The sequence below is a fragment of the Dreissena polymorpha genome, chromosome 6, assembly GCF_020536995.1.
Source record: "Dreissena polymorpha isolate Duluth1 chromosome 6, UMN_Dpol_1.0, whole genome shotgun sequence".
In the NCBI taxonomy this organism is placed as follows: Eukaryota; Metazoa; Mollusca; class Bivalvia; order Myida; family Dreissenidae; genus Dreissena; species Dreissena polymorpha.
Genome location: NC_068360.1, coordinates 85,827,043 through 85,845,226, shown reverse-complemented (window position 1 = coordinate 85,845,226; position 18,184 = coordinate 85,827,043). Strand labels below are relative to the sequence as shown.

General features: G+C 38.4%; 2 protein-coding genes across 3 annotated transcripts in view; one reads left to right on the top strand and one right to left on the bottom strand.

Annotated features, from left to right (window-relative positions):
- LOC127833297 (major facilitator superfamily domain-containing protein 1-like) overlaps positions 1–5,242 on the bottom strand; it is a 30,411-nt gene extending 25,169 nt beyond the window's left edge. Inside the window, exons 1-3 of the mRNA XM_052358476.1 lie at positions 5,027–5,242; positions 2,674–2,882; positions 1,978–2,045 (exon numbers count right to left, since the gene is read on the bottom strand). Of these exons, the coding sequence (XP_052214436.1) occupies positions 1,978–2,045; positions 2,674–2,882; positions 5,027–5,180 (431 nt within the window). The 5' untranslated portion in view covers positions 5,181–5,242. The remainder of the gene's footprint in view (positions 1–1,977; positions 2,046–2,673; positions 2,883–5,026) is intronic.
- A 2,850-nt stretch (positions 5,243–8,092) lies between these two features.
- LOC127833305 (uncharacterized) lies at positions 8,093–17,894 on the top strand. Of its 2 annotated transcripts, none has more exons than XM_052358487.1 (6): positions 8,093–8,189; positions 8,651–8,711; positions 10,089–10,219; positions 15,877–16,044; positions 16,420–16,466; positions 17,715–17,894. In XM_052358487.1, the coding sequence occupies exons 2-6, from the start codon at positions 8,659–8,661 to the stop codon at positions 17,793–17,795; spliced, it is 480 nt and encodes a 159-aa protein (XP_052214447.1). In that variant the 5' UTR covers positions 8,093–8,189; positions 8,651–8,658; the 3' UTR covers positions 17,796–17,894. The 2 variants fall into 2 exon arrangements, with proteins under 2 accessions (XP_052214447.1, XP_052214446.1); XM_052358486.1 differs by lacking the exon at positions 8,093–8,189 and adding an exon at positions 8,285–8,306.
- The last annotated feature ends 290 nt before the right edge of the window (positions 17,895–18,184 follow it).

Genomic DNA, 18,184 nt, shown 5'->3' with positions numbered 1-18,184 from the left:
TTGACCTTGAAGAATGACCTTGACCTTTCACCACTCAAAATGTGCAGCTGCATGAGATACACATGCATGCCAAATATCAAGTCGCTATCTTCAATATTGCAAGTTATTCAATATTGCAAAACTTTAACCAAGGTGAAAGTTTTCCACAGAATAACAGACAGACAGACAGATAGACCAAAAACAATATACCCCCCATCATTCGATCCGGGGGCATTAAAACATTTTTGCCGAATTATCTTCAAGTGAACACATAAAATGAGCACTGAAACTGAGCATTTAAAGCCAAAATGAATGTAAATAAATATTTAAATAGGTTTGTGCCATTTATACTAAGCAATTAAAAAGACCCATAATTCCTTATCTAATGATTTCATTACGCGAATTTACCCAACTTCAGCGTTTTACGATCTTATTTTTCCCTATTTGTTTGTTACGGGTTAACTTGCAACACCATTTTAAATTCTCAACAGTAAGCCAAATAATACAGCTTAGTCTAGTAATAAATAAATGTGAAGACTGCATTATGCAAATATAAAGGTGAAGACTTACCCATATATCTGAAGATTGTTACCCAAATATGTAATGACTGTGTTAACCAAATATAAATGTGAACAGCATAACTCACATTTAATGTAAAGACTGCATTCCGCAAATATAAAAATTAAATAATATTGAGACCGCCACCCCAAAACATAAATGTGAAGACTGCATTCCCTAAATATAAATGTGAAGTCTGCCACCCAAAATAGAAATGTGAAGACTGCATTCCCCAAATAATAAGTTGAAGACTGCCACCCTAATATAAATGTGAAGATTGCCCCCCCCCCCCCCCAAAATATAAATGTGAAGACTGCATTCCCCAAAAAGAAATGTTTAGACTGCCACCCAAAATATAAATGTGAAGACTGCCAACCTAAATCTTAACATGAAGACTGCATGCCCCAAAGAGAAATGTGAAGACTGCCACCCTAAATATAAATGTGAAGACTGCATTCCTAAAATAGAAATGTGATGACTGCCACCCCAAATATAAATGTGAAGATTGCATTCCCAAATCATAAATGTGAAGACCACATACCCTAAATATAAAAGTGAAGACTGCATTCCCTTTATATAAATGTAAAGACTGCTACCCTAAATATTAATATGAAGAGTGCATTCCCCCCCAAAAAATGTGAGGATTGCATTCCCCAAATAGAAACGTGAAGATTGCATTCCCAAAATATAAAAGTGAAGACTGCATTCCATAAATATAAATGTGAAGACTGCATTCCCCAAACAGAAATGTGAAGATTGCATTCTACAAACTAGAAATGTTACAACTGCATTCCCCAAATAAAAAATTGAAGACTGCATTCTCCAAATAAAACTGTGAAGACTGCATTCCCCAAATACAAATGTGAAGACTGCCACCCCAAATATAAATGCGAAAACTGCATTTCCCAAATAGAAATGTGAAGACTGCACTACCCAAATAGAAATCTAAAGACTGACATCCCCAAATATAAATGTGAAGACTGCATTCCCCAAATAGAAATGTGAAGACTGCCACCTTAAATATAAATGTGTAGACTGCATTCCCCACATAGAAATTTGAAAACTGCATTCCCCAAATAGAAATGTGAAGACAGGTCTGCCACCCCAAATAAAAATGTGGAGACTGCCACCACAAATAGAAATGTAAAGACTGCATTCCCCAAATATAAATGTGAAGATTGTTGCCCTAAATAGTAAATATAAATGTGAAGACTCTCACCCTAAATAGAAATGTGAAAACTGCTTTCCTAAAATAGAAATGTGAAGAATGCCACCCTAAATATAAATGTGAAGACTGCCACCCTAAATATAAATGTGAAAACTGCAACCCAAAATATATATGTGAAGACTGTATTCTCAAGCGTAAAAGTGAAGACTGTGTTACCCAAAATTAATTGGGAAAACTGTGTTTATCAAATATAAATGTTAAGACTTAGTTACCCAAATATAAATCTCCCAGCACACATCAGCCAGTACTTGTTCGCAAAGGATCCTAGTGCAAAAACAACCTGAAATGAAGACATTTAAAACTTGTAATTTTTTGTCAAAATCAGAGCTTACATTAATCAGAAATCGGGGAATGTGTGTTATTTTATTTAATTTCAGTGCTTTTGTGCATATTGTGTTGGGCTGAATCATTATGTAGATAACAAAAATTAGGCAAAAAAGAAAAAAAACACTATTTGAACATGATCAAATGAAAGCTAAACAATTTTTGAGATTAGACAACGATCAGGGACACAAATGTAAAACTAACAACTGACCTGAGTTGCCTTCAGTTATTCTTTCTGTTTTTCTCGTAAAGAGGTTTATTATACAATATTGGGGCCCACCAAACAATTTAGGGGCCAATCATGGCCCAAGCTCTTGGCTAATTTATATCCCTATGGACTATACTAAATATATCATCCTTGCCATGGGAAAACTGCCTTTATGAATGTGCCTAAAGTGTTGTCCCACATAAGCCTGTGCTGACTGCAGGGATGATGTTAAAAGGAACTTTCTTTTTAGTGAAAAACTTGTTTAGGCAGAAAGTGTCATCCCTGACTAGCCTGTGGAGACTGCACAAAGTAATCTGGCAAAACACGAACATGAAATAAGCCCAGTTCTCCCATTACAAGGCTCTGGGTAACGTACCTGTCCAGCAGTCACAAACAAGCTGAAGATGACAGCTCCCAGTCGCACACCCATGACCCGGTCAATGAGGAAGCCTCCAAAGAAGCAGAGGATCACATTGGGCCACGAGTACCAGGCGTAGAACCCCATGAACTGGCTCACTGAGATACTCAGGTCTCGTGTCATGTTATCCTGTAGGGCTGCAGGGTTGTCGTAACAAAAGTAGCTCCCTGCAAACATAATTAGTTTATTACTATTACTGACGCTTTTAGTTTATTACTTTTACTGACGCTTGATTGGTCACTGTCCACTCAGGTACTACTTAACCCTTTGCATGCTGGGAAAGTTGTTGTCTGCTGAATTTCTAAAATTAGCATTTTCTTCGATTTTTTTCAAAAAATACTATTAGAATGGCAAACAGTTTGGATCCTGATGAGACGCCACGTCCTGTGGCGTCTCATCTGAATCCAAGCTGTTTGCAAGGCCTTCAAAATTTGGGTCCAGCACTGAAAGAGTTAAAGTATCCTGGGTACTAAAGTATACTACTAATTACCAGGGGTACAGAAAATATACTAAAAAGTACCATGGAGTATGGCCTGGAGCTTTGGGGTATTTTCTGTACATAGTTTATATTATTATACTTAAGAGTACCTGGGGTACTTTTAAGTAGTACCTGAGCCAACAACGACAAATTGAGCTTAAATAACAAATGTATTTTTCAAAAATGTTTTTTTAAACAGTTGTAATGATATATGCATCTTAATATGTTATGTTTGAAAATACAGAATTTATCATTATTATGATTAGACCTGCAAGCTTTTTAATATTATCGACCAATCACAAAAAATAAACATTCTATACTTTAAAGTAACCATGAGCTGAAAAGTTGTCTGGTTAAAAAGATTAGCACTCTGTCCTAGCTTCAACCATTTCAGTTAACCAGATTTTAACCATGCAGTATGGTCTAATCCTTGTGTTGAACTTTGGGTCCAATCATGAGAGTACTGATAAACCTTTCTATTCAATCATCATTGGAAATGATGAAATTTTCTACTCTTCATCTTCTGATACAGCACTCCTTCTAAATAGAAGATTTTTTGTGTGCGCCTATTGGTTAAAGTGTGAAAACTGTACAAAAGGTGCTCCGTTGGGTGTTAGTTTAAAAGTGTTTACAGGTGGAACATTACAGGAACATTTACCATCGTGATACCAATAACTGCCCATCCTTGTCACTGACTCCAGCTCAGAGCCTCACCCTCTAGGAGAGCGTAACCAGCCAAAGCCTTTACATAGTTTTATTACCTATATAGTCTTTTAGATTTTAAATTGGTAGAGGCCCAGTGGCTGTCTCATCTCTCAGTTACATGTAGGTCAACCGTACAGTCTATAGATTTAGACTCCTGACCTTTAAGGCTCAGTCTCACTATGAGACGCGGCGCCACGGTGCGTGATCCGGCATCTTCTGGGATGAACCACGACCCTACCGGGATGAACTGAGGCTCCGCCGGGATGAACCGGGGACAACCAGGGCTCCACTGGGAAAATGTTTAATACCTCCCCGATGAACCGGGAGTCACCAGAAAGGACCAGCAATGACCGGCGTGGAACTGGGAACAACCGGGACATCAACAGGAACAACTGGGATGGCACTGTAGCTCCACCGGGGCCTATACAGACCCCGGTAGAGCTACGGCAACCCCCCGGTGTATGCCGGCAGAGTTACGGTATAGCTATGGTACTTAAGTAAACCGGAACTCTGCAGGGACACCACCAGCATTCACCCGCTCTGCCGGGGCATTACTGGCAATGACCGGGGTTAAACCAGGGCATTGCCGTAGCTCTGTCGGGGTCTGATGCCAGTATAGCCCCGGTGAGTGCGGAGTTACGGTATACCGGGATGCAGCCGGCTTTCACGGGGGCTCAACCAGGGCATAACCGGCGAAAAACCAGGGCTCTGCCAGCGCTTCACCTGTATAATTCGTAGCCAGTCTGGGGTTGAACGGGACTCTGCCGGGCTGTTGACCCGGGGCAGCACCAGGAAATAGTGTGACAGCGTTAAAAAAATTCTACAAATCATCCCGGTTCTCGCCGGTCAACCGACGTTAGCAAACCATGATGGACCAGGGCTCTACCGACAATAGTGAGACTTGGGCTTTACCGGAAGAAGACGTGGAGTAGAGGAACTATGAAGCATCCTTTACTGCACTAGATCGTCTCGTTGTCATTGTGTTATTTACATAATGTTCATTAAATAAATAAGAAAATCATCTGAAATAAAAGGTGAGACATTATACATTTTGTTAAATATGATAAGACTGGCGAAAATTGGATACGATCATGTAAAGATACATAAGAAAACAAACTAACTTCTTACCAAAACTTAGGAAGCACATAATAATGAGGATAAGATATCGATGAAGCCCTCGTTTTGGGTTGCATGGTAGCGTCGCCCCACACCCCGCGAGCTCCACTTCGGGTTCGTCATACGTTTTGATCAGCGGAGTTTTCTCTGTGTCTTTAGTTGACATTTTTGTTTTCCTTATTTTTTTGTTACTCCGCTTCAGCTGACTTCATCACGTGACAGTCACGAGTATGAAATTCTAAAAATAACCCGATTTTTTGTAAAGTGTAAAACACGGAAGAACATGATTGTGAAGGTTGCCGGGGGCGGGGGGGGAGTGAGATATACTAGAATATTTTTTAGGTTTCTACATCTACATCGTACGTCGCTGCCGTCAAGATTGACAATTATATGACTGGTGGTGAGAGGATAAAGTAAAGAGTGAGAAAATAGTAAAGTCAGAAGAGCTTGAAAGTTAAGAGTCAGAAGGACAGTAAAGATGCGTCCCCAGCTACGTTGCATCCCTCTCTCTTATGCTACGGTGGCCGCCAAGAGGATTGAACCTCAACCGACGCAGCCATGATGGGTCATTGACAGTTACTTTGTAGCCGGCACCGACATCTTGCTTAGAAGCTTAATTGTGCTAGCCTCTACTTGAAAGATACCAAGTCAGGGGATTCGATCGGCGGCGGAGGCTGGAAAGCTGTTCCAGTTTGGTATTATTCCGGGAAAAAGTTATGACTGTTGTAGGGTAGGGTGTTGATGTGGAGATAGGCAAGAACTTAATTTAATGGTTTGACCGGATCCTGCTTGAGTCTGAGGAAAGTTATTTTGTTGCTGAGATGTCTATAATGTCAATGTATATCTTGTAGATCATCGCCAGCCGGGCATTAGTTCTTCGTGACTCCAGGGTTTCCCACTACAGGTGTTCCAGCATGGATGTGACGCTGCTGGTGTATGTTAGCCGTTCATCACATACCTTGTTGCCCTTCCCATTACCATCTTCAGGTTGTGAATCTGACCCTTCTGATATGGATTCCAGACCGTGCTATAATATTCCAGATGTGGGCGAACTATTGAAAAGTAGGCAGCACTTTTTACATTCTCCTTTCCTAACCTTTGATCCCTGCAGAGGAATCCAAGTGCACTGTTCCATTTCCTTCTTGTATTCTGGATGTGAGGCTTCCAGGACTTCGTCAATTCCACAACAAGATACTTTGATGTTTCTTCACTTGCGAATGTATGCCCTTTGAGGGTTCAGTTGTGCAGTATTGGTCAGTATTGGTTATAGTCATCTACGTACTTGCAGGATGCTGCACTTCTCAGTGTCAAAGACCTAGAGAATGTATTTTATATGTCTTTTTTCAGGGTGAAAAACAGGCTGGTTTATACAATTGTACGTGTTTATATGTTTTGTTAATATATAATAAATTCTATTTATTTTTCTTCGTCCTTCTCTTTTTTGTGTTTTCCAAACATGCCACACTTTTGAGAAAAGCTGTTACGCGTGTATGTGTGTTTATATTGCATGACTATGGTCTTTTATAATATATATTTTTTAGCATTTACATAATTCGTTGTAAGCGTTTATTATTTCATAACTTGGTGGTTCGACCTCAGTTGGTGAGCTTTTCAATTAATGCAGGATATAAATATACTTAACAATAATATATTTCGTACATTTAAAAAGCAAAGCAATGCTGATAATTTGTTCTATGCATAAAAATATATTCAATATCACTGCATTTTCATTCAACTGAATCCCCATTTAAATCCCGAACTTCATATACCGGTTGGCATTTTTAAATAACCCAATTCTGTTAATAAGTAAATAATTATATTATATCCACCTTGATGTGGCAACATTGTGTCGATCCTTATCATCCGATGTCTTAACAATTATGTGGTAATACGATGATTGTATTAGCACTTAGCGCAATAGACCATATTACGGGGATAATTGTATCAACAATAACAACAATTTCATCAAATATTGAATAATTACCCATTATTTAATTTAAAAATGCTAGCATCCTACGTTGAGGATTTGTAGTTATTTGACGATAATTAAACATAGTATAATTTAAACGTATTTGCTACAAAGCAATTGTGATTGCATACGTATACAAGTGTTGTGGTTCTGGTAACGTGCTTACTTTAAAAGAAACATGAATTATTGAAAAAAGTATAATGATTATTTGATATTTAACATTCTTGTTACCGGTACGTCTTATTCTTAAAGCAAACGCAGGTATCTATTCACAAGAAGAAATATTGTCATATCAACATTGGTTCACGGCTAATTATCATTTCGTCGAATGTGAAAGACAGATAGCAGTATGTAGATAATGGACTTTAGGATACTGTAGACCATTATACCAACATACAAGTTATATCATGCGTGGAGTCTTTCCATACGATAATAATAGCCGCGTATTCGAATACTTCGTACCTCTGAAGATATTGCAACTCAACTAAGCACGATTTATGAATTGATATAACTAAACGATAACAGTAGTACAAATATTACGACCCTACTTACAATGCATAACATCTAACAATGATGATATATAGTGGTAAAATTCGCGCGCCTCCCCAACCCGATAGAAACCTCTGGTAAATTTTACAATTACAGCTTATTTCTGAATATAGTTTGATTACTTAATTTTAACACCGCAACATATCTGAACAATTATATATGGCAATTCTAGTTTTTCGTAATGGAAACTTTATCTCGTCTACTTCAACCATGTTATGTTGTTTATGTTAACACAATGGTCAAACGCATTGGGTTGTGACCGATAATTCTCGAATCTGACGGACAAACTTACAGCTAGAACAAAAACACCCTGTTACACACCAAATATGGGATGTGTCATACACAACAAATGGGTATATCGATATATTATGCAAAGTTTTTGTTATGTCCAAAGGTTGCTCATCTAATGGTGGTTCGAGAAGTTTGGTCAGGAGATATCCTTTCCGCAAAGTGTTGTGGTCTTGTAAGCGGACATGATAGCTTCTCGCCAGACGATGCGATACACTAGTAGGTGAACAGCCTTCTGGCCGACACAAATGGTAAACCAACCGTTGAGCGCATGGCCTACAAAAGTCCAAGCCTTATCTGTCCAAGCGATCACGACATTGCAATTAAAGTAAAACACCGCAGACATCATTATCTTCTCAGTCGCAGACAGTGAGTATTGATAGAACTCCAATATAGTATTTGGTTAAAACTGATCTATTTCAGCTCGAGCGATGAGAATGAAATTGGGATAAGTTGCTCGGTGGATAGGATAAGTATTCATGAATGGTACGTGCACATCCTGCCCTTTCTCGGATGCCGGAAAGGGAGTGTTCCTGAGTACTAGTTTACTGGTACTTCCATACATTAGTTTGACGCCATAGCTGTTTTACATGGAAGTATTGCTAGCGTTTAACTAAAAGCACAAGAAACAAAATAATAGCTGATGTTATCAATACATGATAAGAGTGAAATATGCAGTTTAAACTACATGTATATCTTATAGTTATTGTTAAATTGTAAAATCGTGATTTATATGTACTATCTTATAACGCTCCAGTGTACATTCAACGCTAATTCGATAAGCGACCTGCGATAAGACCGATGTACAACCAATATCTTTGTTTTTGCAGACGCCACAATGCGCTTCCATACATGTGTCCTTCTTTTGGCTTTAGTTGGCCTCGGTGCCGGGTAAGTGACTTGCTGGACCTTTCTTGATTGAATATTGACTGTTAAATTGCCTCATCCATAGATGTTCAAATAGATTAATTCAAATTTAATTATTTCGGAAACATTGTTGAATAACTTAAATACAATAAATATTTGTCGAAACGTCTAGTGCTATGAGAGCATTTGAAGCTACAATGTTTGTTTACACAAGCTTTAGGAAATCCAGTCATTAACCCATGTATGCCTCGCGTCTAGAAAAAAAGCCTTGGCAAACAGCGTAGACCCAGATGAGACGCCGCATGATGCGGCGTCTCATCAGGGTCTGCGCTGTTTGCTTAAAGGAATTTCTGTAAGAAATATTCTAAATAAAGAAATAAATATACTAGACATCCTTAATTTTGGAAATAAATTGATCCAATTTAGAAGGATGGGAGAGTCCACTAGGCATAAATGGGTTAAAATACTGATAATTTCGTTCCAGGCGTTTTGTTGTAAGTACCTAGATTTTACGTTAAGACATGCAAGTAAAGGATTTTCCCTTGGTGATATTTTTACAAGAGGAAGTGGAATTGGCACTTCTTACTGTTATGTGAAATAGCCACTGAAGTATAATTGTATGCGATGAAGTGTGTGCATGTACTCCTAAGGACACGTTAATACGACGGATTGGGAAAGTAGTTCCTTAACGGTTAGTTAAAGCGAAGAAGCGTGGATATACGCCTTAAAGGTCCGATAACACGCTCAAGTCGAAAAAAAACGCCCTTTATTGACCCGTTACCGCAAGTAACGTTATGGTTATACGTTAAAGCGAAGAAGATGGGAATAACACCATTAAAATGTAAACGCACGGGCGTTGGAATATTAAGCGAAAGTGTGCGTTTTTTATATGTTTAAGCGCACAGATGGTTAGCGTGTGGCTATGATATTAATTAGTGAAAACATCATTTTGAATGATAAATAATCATATTATAACGAAAAATCAAATTTTCTGAAAAACAAAATTGCACTATTAAATATATATATATATAAAGCGTCCGTGGCGAAACTTTAAAGCGACGGGACGCGAATATGCCTTAAAAACATAGATGGTAGATAACAAGAACTCTTCTGCGGTTCCATTATTCCTAAGGATACATTTGCGCGATTGAATGTAGGGTGTGAGGATGTCGGATAATAGTCACTTATTATTTTTCATTTAGGGGGATTAGAGCGCTTAATAGTCATAATACGGTAATCGTATGGTATTGCGAGAAAGTGGAAATATATTCACATCGAACGATGCATTTGTTAACTGAAAATAACCCCTTAATGTTACTTTATAAATAATGAAACGAGCAAATATGTCGGGAAAAAACCCTATACGCAACGTTTAACGCATGTGACGATTGGCGTTTTTAGGATCAACGTGCTTCTGCTGAAGCCTTATGACGTCACGGCGGCTCACATGTACGACAGCTCGGACAGCAACCACGACGGCATCTTCACCCTGGAGGAGTTCGCAGCGGAGTTCAAGGTCTATGACATCAACCGTGAGTGAAGACAGACAGACAGACAGAATAGTTTATTAACGTCTCACTTTTGTACATAAAACACCATAAAATAGTACAAAATCATTATATACATATGTACAAAACCACTCTAAAAGAGTTACGAGGAACGATAGTTCTAAAAATTCTAAAAATGTTCAACGATTATATACAACATAGAATCTTTCATATCTGTTAGAAATATAAAGAAAGATTCTTAAGGAAATTCGATTTAAAATGATTAATGTTTTTAAAATAAATAAAAATTACAACTGTTAGAAATATAAAAAAGATCCTGATGAAATTCGGTTTAAAATTATTAGTTTTCTTAAAATAAAAAATATATATATCATCAAACAATACAATAAGATAAAATTATGTAGTACAATGTATATTATTATTTGATACGAAATTGACTATGCGCACACATTAAATGGATTATATGTACATGTGGTTGCGTCGCTTCATTAAAATGTCATGACAAGCTCTGGCACTGGGTTTAATGATGCGGTCATCTGACAGCAAGAAGTTCATTTTCTCTCTTGGGTTTAATGTGTTGAAATGTTGGTTTACCAGAAGAGCACTTTATGTTAAATGGGATCTTATATTTTCATATAGCGGACACATCACTAGGGCATGTTCTTCACTTTCGACACACGTCTTACAGATAAAACAATATCGTTCATTTTCTGGTACACCTTCATATCGTCCTGTTTCTATACGAAGAGGTGCAACACCACAGCGGAATTTTGCCAAGGCACTACGTTGTGCTCGACTTTTCGTAGAACACTTGACGTATGGCTCTACAGTGAATTCTGTTTTAAACTGCCTTTAGTTCCGAAGTTTATTACCCACATTTGCGCGTATTTGACCATGTTCTCTATTAACGGTGACTTCCCATTTAAGCTTAAATTCGTTCAACATGGCTTGTTGATAGCTATTAATTATCGACGTTTGTTGAGCTTTGCTGTATGTGTGTCCATGGCTGAGAGCGGCATTTTGCAGTTTTGTATTGACTGATAAGATTATCGTTTTGCTCCAGTTGTTTCGTCGTGCGCCCTGTCTAGTTAAGTAGTCAAAACACTGTTTATTAAGTCTGTTATCGTCCATCCTGTTTAAGCGAAACCATTGTCCTAACACTGATTTCCATTGTCGAATGTGCGGTGGGGTCCATCCCATATCGCCTGTGACTGCTGCGTTTGGTGTATATCTCCCTACACCTAGGAAGAAGCGACAGGCTTTGTGATGGACGGCATTTATACATGTGAATTCCTGTATTCCCCATATTGCAGCTCTGTAGCTTATTGTTGGCCACACCATTGTGTCGTATAGCTTAGTAAAGACTTCATAATCCATTCCACCTAGTGCTTTGTACTTCGAGATCAGTAATCCTAGCGCTCTAGATGCAGACTGTGCTACGTGTTTTGCGGTTATAGGTTAAAACGAGGCCCAGATAACGATATCGACTGACTCGTTCTATAATTGCTTGGTTACACTTGAACACAAACTCCGTCGGTGATGTTTTAACTGTTCTAAAATGTAAGATTTTCGTTTTATTGTGATTTATTGTCATGTTGTTAATCGTGCACCATTGAGATAATATATCGATCAGTAGCTGTAGGTGTTCTTCTTTTTTTGCTAACAATATAAGGTCATCCGCGTAAAATAGGTGATTCACCAATTTTTCATCCAATTCAATGCCTTCATCGCTATTATTTAAGAGTTCACTCAAATCATGTATGTACAGATTAAATAGGGTCGTTGATAACAAACATCCTTGCTTTAATCCGATGTTCACGTCGAACCAGTCCGTTAGATAATTATTCAGTTTTACCGCGCACCTAACGGAGTCATATAATGACTTAATTGCGTCCAGACATTAACCTTCTATGCCTAAACTCGATAGTTTATTAAAAAGCAGTCCATGGTGTATTCGGTCATAGGCTTTAGAAAAGTCCACGCAAGCGATGTATGTCGATAGTCGTTTACGTTTTCTGCATTCTAGTATGCCGCTTAGCGTTGATAAATGATCAGTTGTACTACGCTTGGATCTAAAGCCGTTTTGATTGTCACATATTTTAGCCCAGGTTGTCAATTTTTTTGTTCAGCACAGCGCAGTAGGCTTTATAGACGGCCGAAGTAACCGTTATACCTCTGTAGTTAATTGGGTCTCGTGCATCGGTTGAAGGATCTTTTAATACAGGTGTAATTATACCGTGTTTCCATGATTTTGGGATTTTTCCTGTTTCAAAACATACGCAGAATAATCTGTGCAAGTAATATAAACAAGTATTGTTATTTAACACTTCACTTGGTATCTGGTCATAGCCTGGTGATTTGTTTTTGTTAAGACTATTTATTGCGTTTAAAACATCTAGTATACTAATACCGCTATTCAGTGGGGTAGGTCCGATGCCGCATGGTTTTTGTTTCAATGGGTAATGTACATCGGTTGTAAATAGCTTTTGGAAGCAGGATTTCTACTTGTTTAACACTGTTGGTAAGTCGCACGTGTAAGTTTCATCGACTGTTTTAACTTCCATATGTATTTTATTGTTGCGTTCAGATCCTAGACCTACTTTCCCGATTGTTTTCCAAAACTCTGAGTTGTTTGATTCACACGATTCAAGTAACTTACGTTGTTGTTCCTTTAAGTGGCACATCTTGCAAGTTTGTACAGACCTATCAAATATCGATCTTTCATGAATATAAATGCGCTTAAGGCTGATCCGTAGCGATCTGTTTTTACAGCAAGTTAAGATCCTTTCTGCGATGCGCACGTTTGACCATTTTACACCGAGGTCTTCATTCCACCATGCTTTTTTCCTCGATTTACCGGGTGTTTTGCATAACGGTACAATTTTGGGATTAAGTTGCATGTCCATCTGACTCCGGAGTATTTGAAGGAAATCATCATATCGTGTGCTTTCCATTGGGCGTATATTACTGTTGTCTGGGGCTGTTACCGTTTCTAAAACTGTAGTAAGACTTATATTTCATTTCAGGAGTGCATGACCAGGAAAAATATGTTTATTTAGGCTGTTAATGTTTAATGATTCTGATACTAAAGGATATGGGGGCAAAACTTGAAAGTCCGTAAATTTGTGTAACTGTTCGTATGGCACTAAACAGTAGTCGACTACTGCATATCCACGCGTTGAAACGCTAGTGAAGTCATTTTTCGTTGTGTTTCTTCCGTTAAGTATACACAAGATAGCACTTAGTAGAAAGTCTATGAAAGGTTTACAATATTGATTTTTCACATAGTCAATTACGTCACGCTGTACTAGTGAGTCAATTCCGGAAATGAAATCATCTGTATCTCCGATACGTGCGTTGAAATCACCAACCACTGTCAGTATTGTCTCATTTTGGTAGACGTAAATTTGACCTAGAAGTGCGCCAAAAAATCGTTTACATTTATCTGTCTCGACGAGTTTGATGGCGGTAAATAGCAGACACATACTTTCAAACTTTCCGTGGTATATCTGCTTTCTAGGGATATCCATATTATTCCTTCGTTGGATTTATCTAACAGCTTAATATGGAAGCTTTCAAATAGTTCATTTTTCACAAAAATACCGACTCCACCGCTTCCTTTTGGGGCGTTCATATGTGTTTCGGTTCAGTTGTTTCCATACCAACTGTACCTTTCCAATGTTTTTTTCGGATTTCTATAAATGACTTTCGGCGATCCCAACGATATATAGATTCAAATTATCAATGCATGATTTTCTGAGCATAAAATTTTCAGATGAATGTTTTTTTATTAAACCCATTTGGATTTCAAAACCCGCATGTCACCTAATAGCGCCGGTGGGCTGTTTCTCTGTAGGGGCGCCGTTCATTCTTGGAGTAGTGTCCCTTGTTTATTCTTCCGTTTCCGGTGTAGCCACGGTCGTCACCCCATACGGGACCCATGGCTCGCACCTGTTTGTTCCGAAGTGTTTGTTTGTCTGTGTTCGTGGGCGTTTGATCCGCGGGTAACGTGTCTATATGTGTCTCGTCGTACTTCCGCCCAACTGTCGTTCCGGTTGTCAGCGTCATGTCGCGGAACCAGTTTGTTTCTGCGCAGTGTTACCTTGTCTTTACCAATAAGATTCGCAATCGTAGCAAGATAAGAAATCGCTTCTCTTTCTGACCTTGTTCTCGATTTTTCGATAAACACTTTCAAAACTGGCACGCATTTGGTTTGTAAGTTTATTTAAGGCTGTAACAATGCATACATTTTCCGCAATTCTAGATGGTGTACTTTCGTTTTCTTGTGTATCTGAGTCCGAGAGTCGACGTTTCTTATTGTTTCGTTTCCCTTTGGTTTGGGCTACTGGGGTTGAGTTAGGTGTCGTCGATTGCGCTTGCCTTTTGGGTTTTGTTACACGTGTAGTTACTGTCTTTTTATTGTTCTTTCTGGTGTTTGGGACCTTACCAGAGATAAGCGATTGTGACTGTGACTGCGTTAAGTCGATATCATCATCAGTAGTGAGGACTGTACTTAATGTATCCGGTGTACGGTCTTTGCTGTCCGTGTTATTATCGACCTTCATGCTTTGGTGTGATGGATTTAGATTGAAACCAATGTCCTCAGCATCATCTGCTTTCTGTGTTAGACAGGCTGACAGATCTTTATCGTTATCCAGCATTGAGAGAAAATTATCTCTACATTGAGAGTTATTTCCGGTAGCCATCTTGGGTACTTGCGTTTCACTCAACCGTGTCAAAGATAATTACCTGGTGAACTCGTCAATATTGGCGTGAATACTTCCTCCAGGCAAACTATCCAGGTATAAAACTTTGATACTACCAACAAAATGCACAATCCCGATTCGAGGTGCAAAACAGGATCAATAGGAATTAAGAATTATTCCCCGATGTTAAACGTGTGAACACTCGCTCACGAAAGCTAGGTCGATGAGATATTTGTAGCGAAAATATATTTCATGCTCTAAAAAGTACTCAAAAGTACTATATGAAATATATTTTTCCTAGAGCATAATATCCAAGCACACTTTCCACTTTTTATATCACGCAACCACAAAAAGATTAATCCAAAAATATGAAACAGAACGTATAATCCTCGTATTTCCAGAGCAGATTCAAAACACGTCCGATCACTTCCTATCACACTATCAGAATGATCCGAATGTATGCGCCAGAACTCGAGCATAATATAGATGATTCGGAAATACCGTGGCCAAGGTTCAATCAACTGTATGCTGCCATGCCTATGAACTCGGGTCACAAATATTTACAAAATAAAATTAAAGTAAACTTAAGTTTAAATGGGTCAAGGTCAAGAAAAAGAATTTGGGATTTTTCTTTACTTTGCAGATACAAAGTTAATATATTGTTCAAGGGTAGTTTACGATTCTCCGCCTAATCAACTCCGCTTTGTTTGCTGACGAAGGCGCCGTCACGCGCCACGAGTAAACCTCGTATGTCTACCTCCTGTCTCGCAAGCTCTACCAGATCTCGCACTGCATTTCATAACGATTTAACATTTTTGACAACTGGACAACTTTCTGTTTGCAGACGATGGCTCCGTAACGCGACACGAGAACACTTCGTACATCATCTTCTTGACTCCCATCATGTACCAGATCTCGCCTTGCATTTCATAACGATTTAACATTTCTGACGAATCGACTCCTTTCTGTTTGCAGATGACGGCGCCGTCACGCGCCACGAGTACACCGCGTACGTCTGCTTCCTGTCTCCCACGCTGTACCAGATCTCTCACTACATGTACGACGAGTACGACATAGCACCAGCCGACCACCATCTCAAGCAGGCGGACTACAGCGCTTTCTACCACAAACTGGACGCAGACCGTAAGTATGGTGTAATATTTATGTCTGCAGTATAATTGTATCCAATGCGTACGACAAAAGCAGACTGTAACGGTTTGTAATATTTGTGTAAAGAATTAAAATGGACACATATCGTACGTATGGTGTAGCATTAGGTCAAAGGTTAAACCAGACTCATAGGGTATTTCTATTATTGTAATTAATACATGATAACAGTGTGCCTTAGGCTGAACGCAGATAGTAAGAATAGCTTCATCAATGCTAACTGCAAATCATGTATACCGGTATACATTTTTAAAAAGATCATTATGTACCTTAACACTTAAGGTCGCATGATCCAAATTGAAGAAAGGTTTATACAAGTACTTGCCTTAATTAATGCTTTGTGTCTTGCAGACGACGGAACAGTGCAAAGGTCGGAGTGGATATCTTGGTGGTCCCAGGTAGTGGAGATAATTCTGTTTGTTTCGTCCTACTTTTTAGGTGAACTAAAGACGTATGTAATAAGCCAATTAGATAAACACCAATTATACAAATCTGGATAACTTGTATCAAGCGAATAACTTTTGATTATCTTCAATTTAATGATATCTTTTTTGGTTAGCGATTCCAAAAAAATGATAACCGAACATGTGCACGTTTTGGATAAGTTTTAGCCAAGTAATTTGACTTTGGTTATGTTTATCCAAAAAAAATATCCAGAGATTATCTTTTTGATTTGCTAAAGTTATCCATTTTTATACCATTGGCTGCAGGACAAAATGCCAGTCCAGAGTAAATAATTCCGATAAGGGGACCAGACATTTCATACTTCTAATATTTTACAAGAAGTATTTTGTGTCTTATGTTTATGCGGGAATGTACGAGATGGATCACTTTAGTAAATTATTAGTATATCACACACCTACTTACCTTTAGTTCTGGGTAAATTTGTGCATAAAACATTCAAATACAATGCCGTAGTGCATTCATTATGCCACCACCTGTTATAAGAAGCGGAGATATATTGCTTTACACAAGCCCTTTGGTCGGTCGGTCGCATGGTCAGTCATTAGACCATTTCGATATATAGGCAACGACTTTAAATATGATCATGCAATAAGTATATTTTTACATTGGGTGAAAGGAAGATGCATATCGATGTCAACAAGTTCAAGGTCAAGGACACGTGTTACATGAAAACCGTTCCCATATGATATTTAGATAGTGATTTAACGTAAGATGAAATAAATGTTTACGCTGCCTAGACATGGCGGAAGAAAGACCAATATCGAGTTTCAGATTAACAGGTCAAAGTTCAAGATCACAGAGGAATACAATGTATATTTAAATCATAATGCGTCTCTTTAAAATCACACTTGTCTCAGCGTACAGGGTGTATGTATGTTTAACAAAAATTTCTCGTCTGTGTTCCAATACAATTGAAACGGAAGTCCATTTAGTGTTATTTTCTTGGAAAACAACGTCCTACCGTTTTTGTTTCTAGCTTTTATGGTTTGTACGGGTTTCGAAGATCCATCAAAAGATAGATTTGTTCCATAAACTAACCGATTGTTTGACTAGTCACATAACAGACCGTCAACACGACATGATAAACAATCAAAGGCAAAAAAACACAACTAAAGACTGCTACACGCTAAACCATTTCTTGCATAATAACGATATGAAGCATTTAAGGTTTCCGTCTCCAGAAATTTGCCTCTCTGGAAACCGCAAATGCGCATACGCACGGCCAGGCGGACAGTATCCATGGCAACCACCACTGTCACTAAGTCACCATGGTTACCGACACAGCAATATGCACGCCGGAAGTACATGGCTCGTTTTTCTGTATTATGAGAATGGCATTTAAATAAATGAATGTTGCTCTATTTTATTCTTTGAGTTGTATTTGTTTAACAAAACAGTTTACTCGCAAATGCATGGACACAAATAATGATGATTTTCACGCAGGAAAGTTTATGTAAAGAACAATTAACATGGATCTATATAACCAGATCATCAGATAACTGACGGATGATTCCCAAAAATGCGCTTTGTAAATGAATGAGTTAATTGAACGAATGGGAACAAAACAAAAAGTCAGTGAAAGATGAATGGACCAGATTATCTTTATAATTTGCACATGAACCTTTGTCTTACCAGGAAAACATGGATTGCA

Bases quoted from the DNA above. Each gene is read 5' to 3' on its own strand.
- LOC127833305 (XM_052358486.1), top strand. The intron at 8,712-10,088 runs GTAAGTGACTTG...TGGCGTTTTTAG, and splicing joins TTAGTTGGCCTCGGTGCCGG to GATCAACGTGCTTCTGCTGA. The intron at 10,220-15,876 runs GTGAGTGAAGAC...TTCTGTTTGCAG, and splicing joins CAAGGTCTATGACATCAACC to ATGACGGCGCCGTCACGCGC.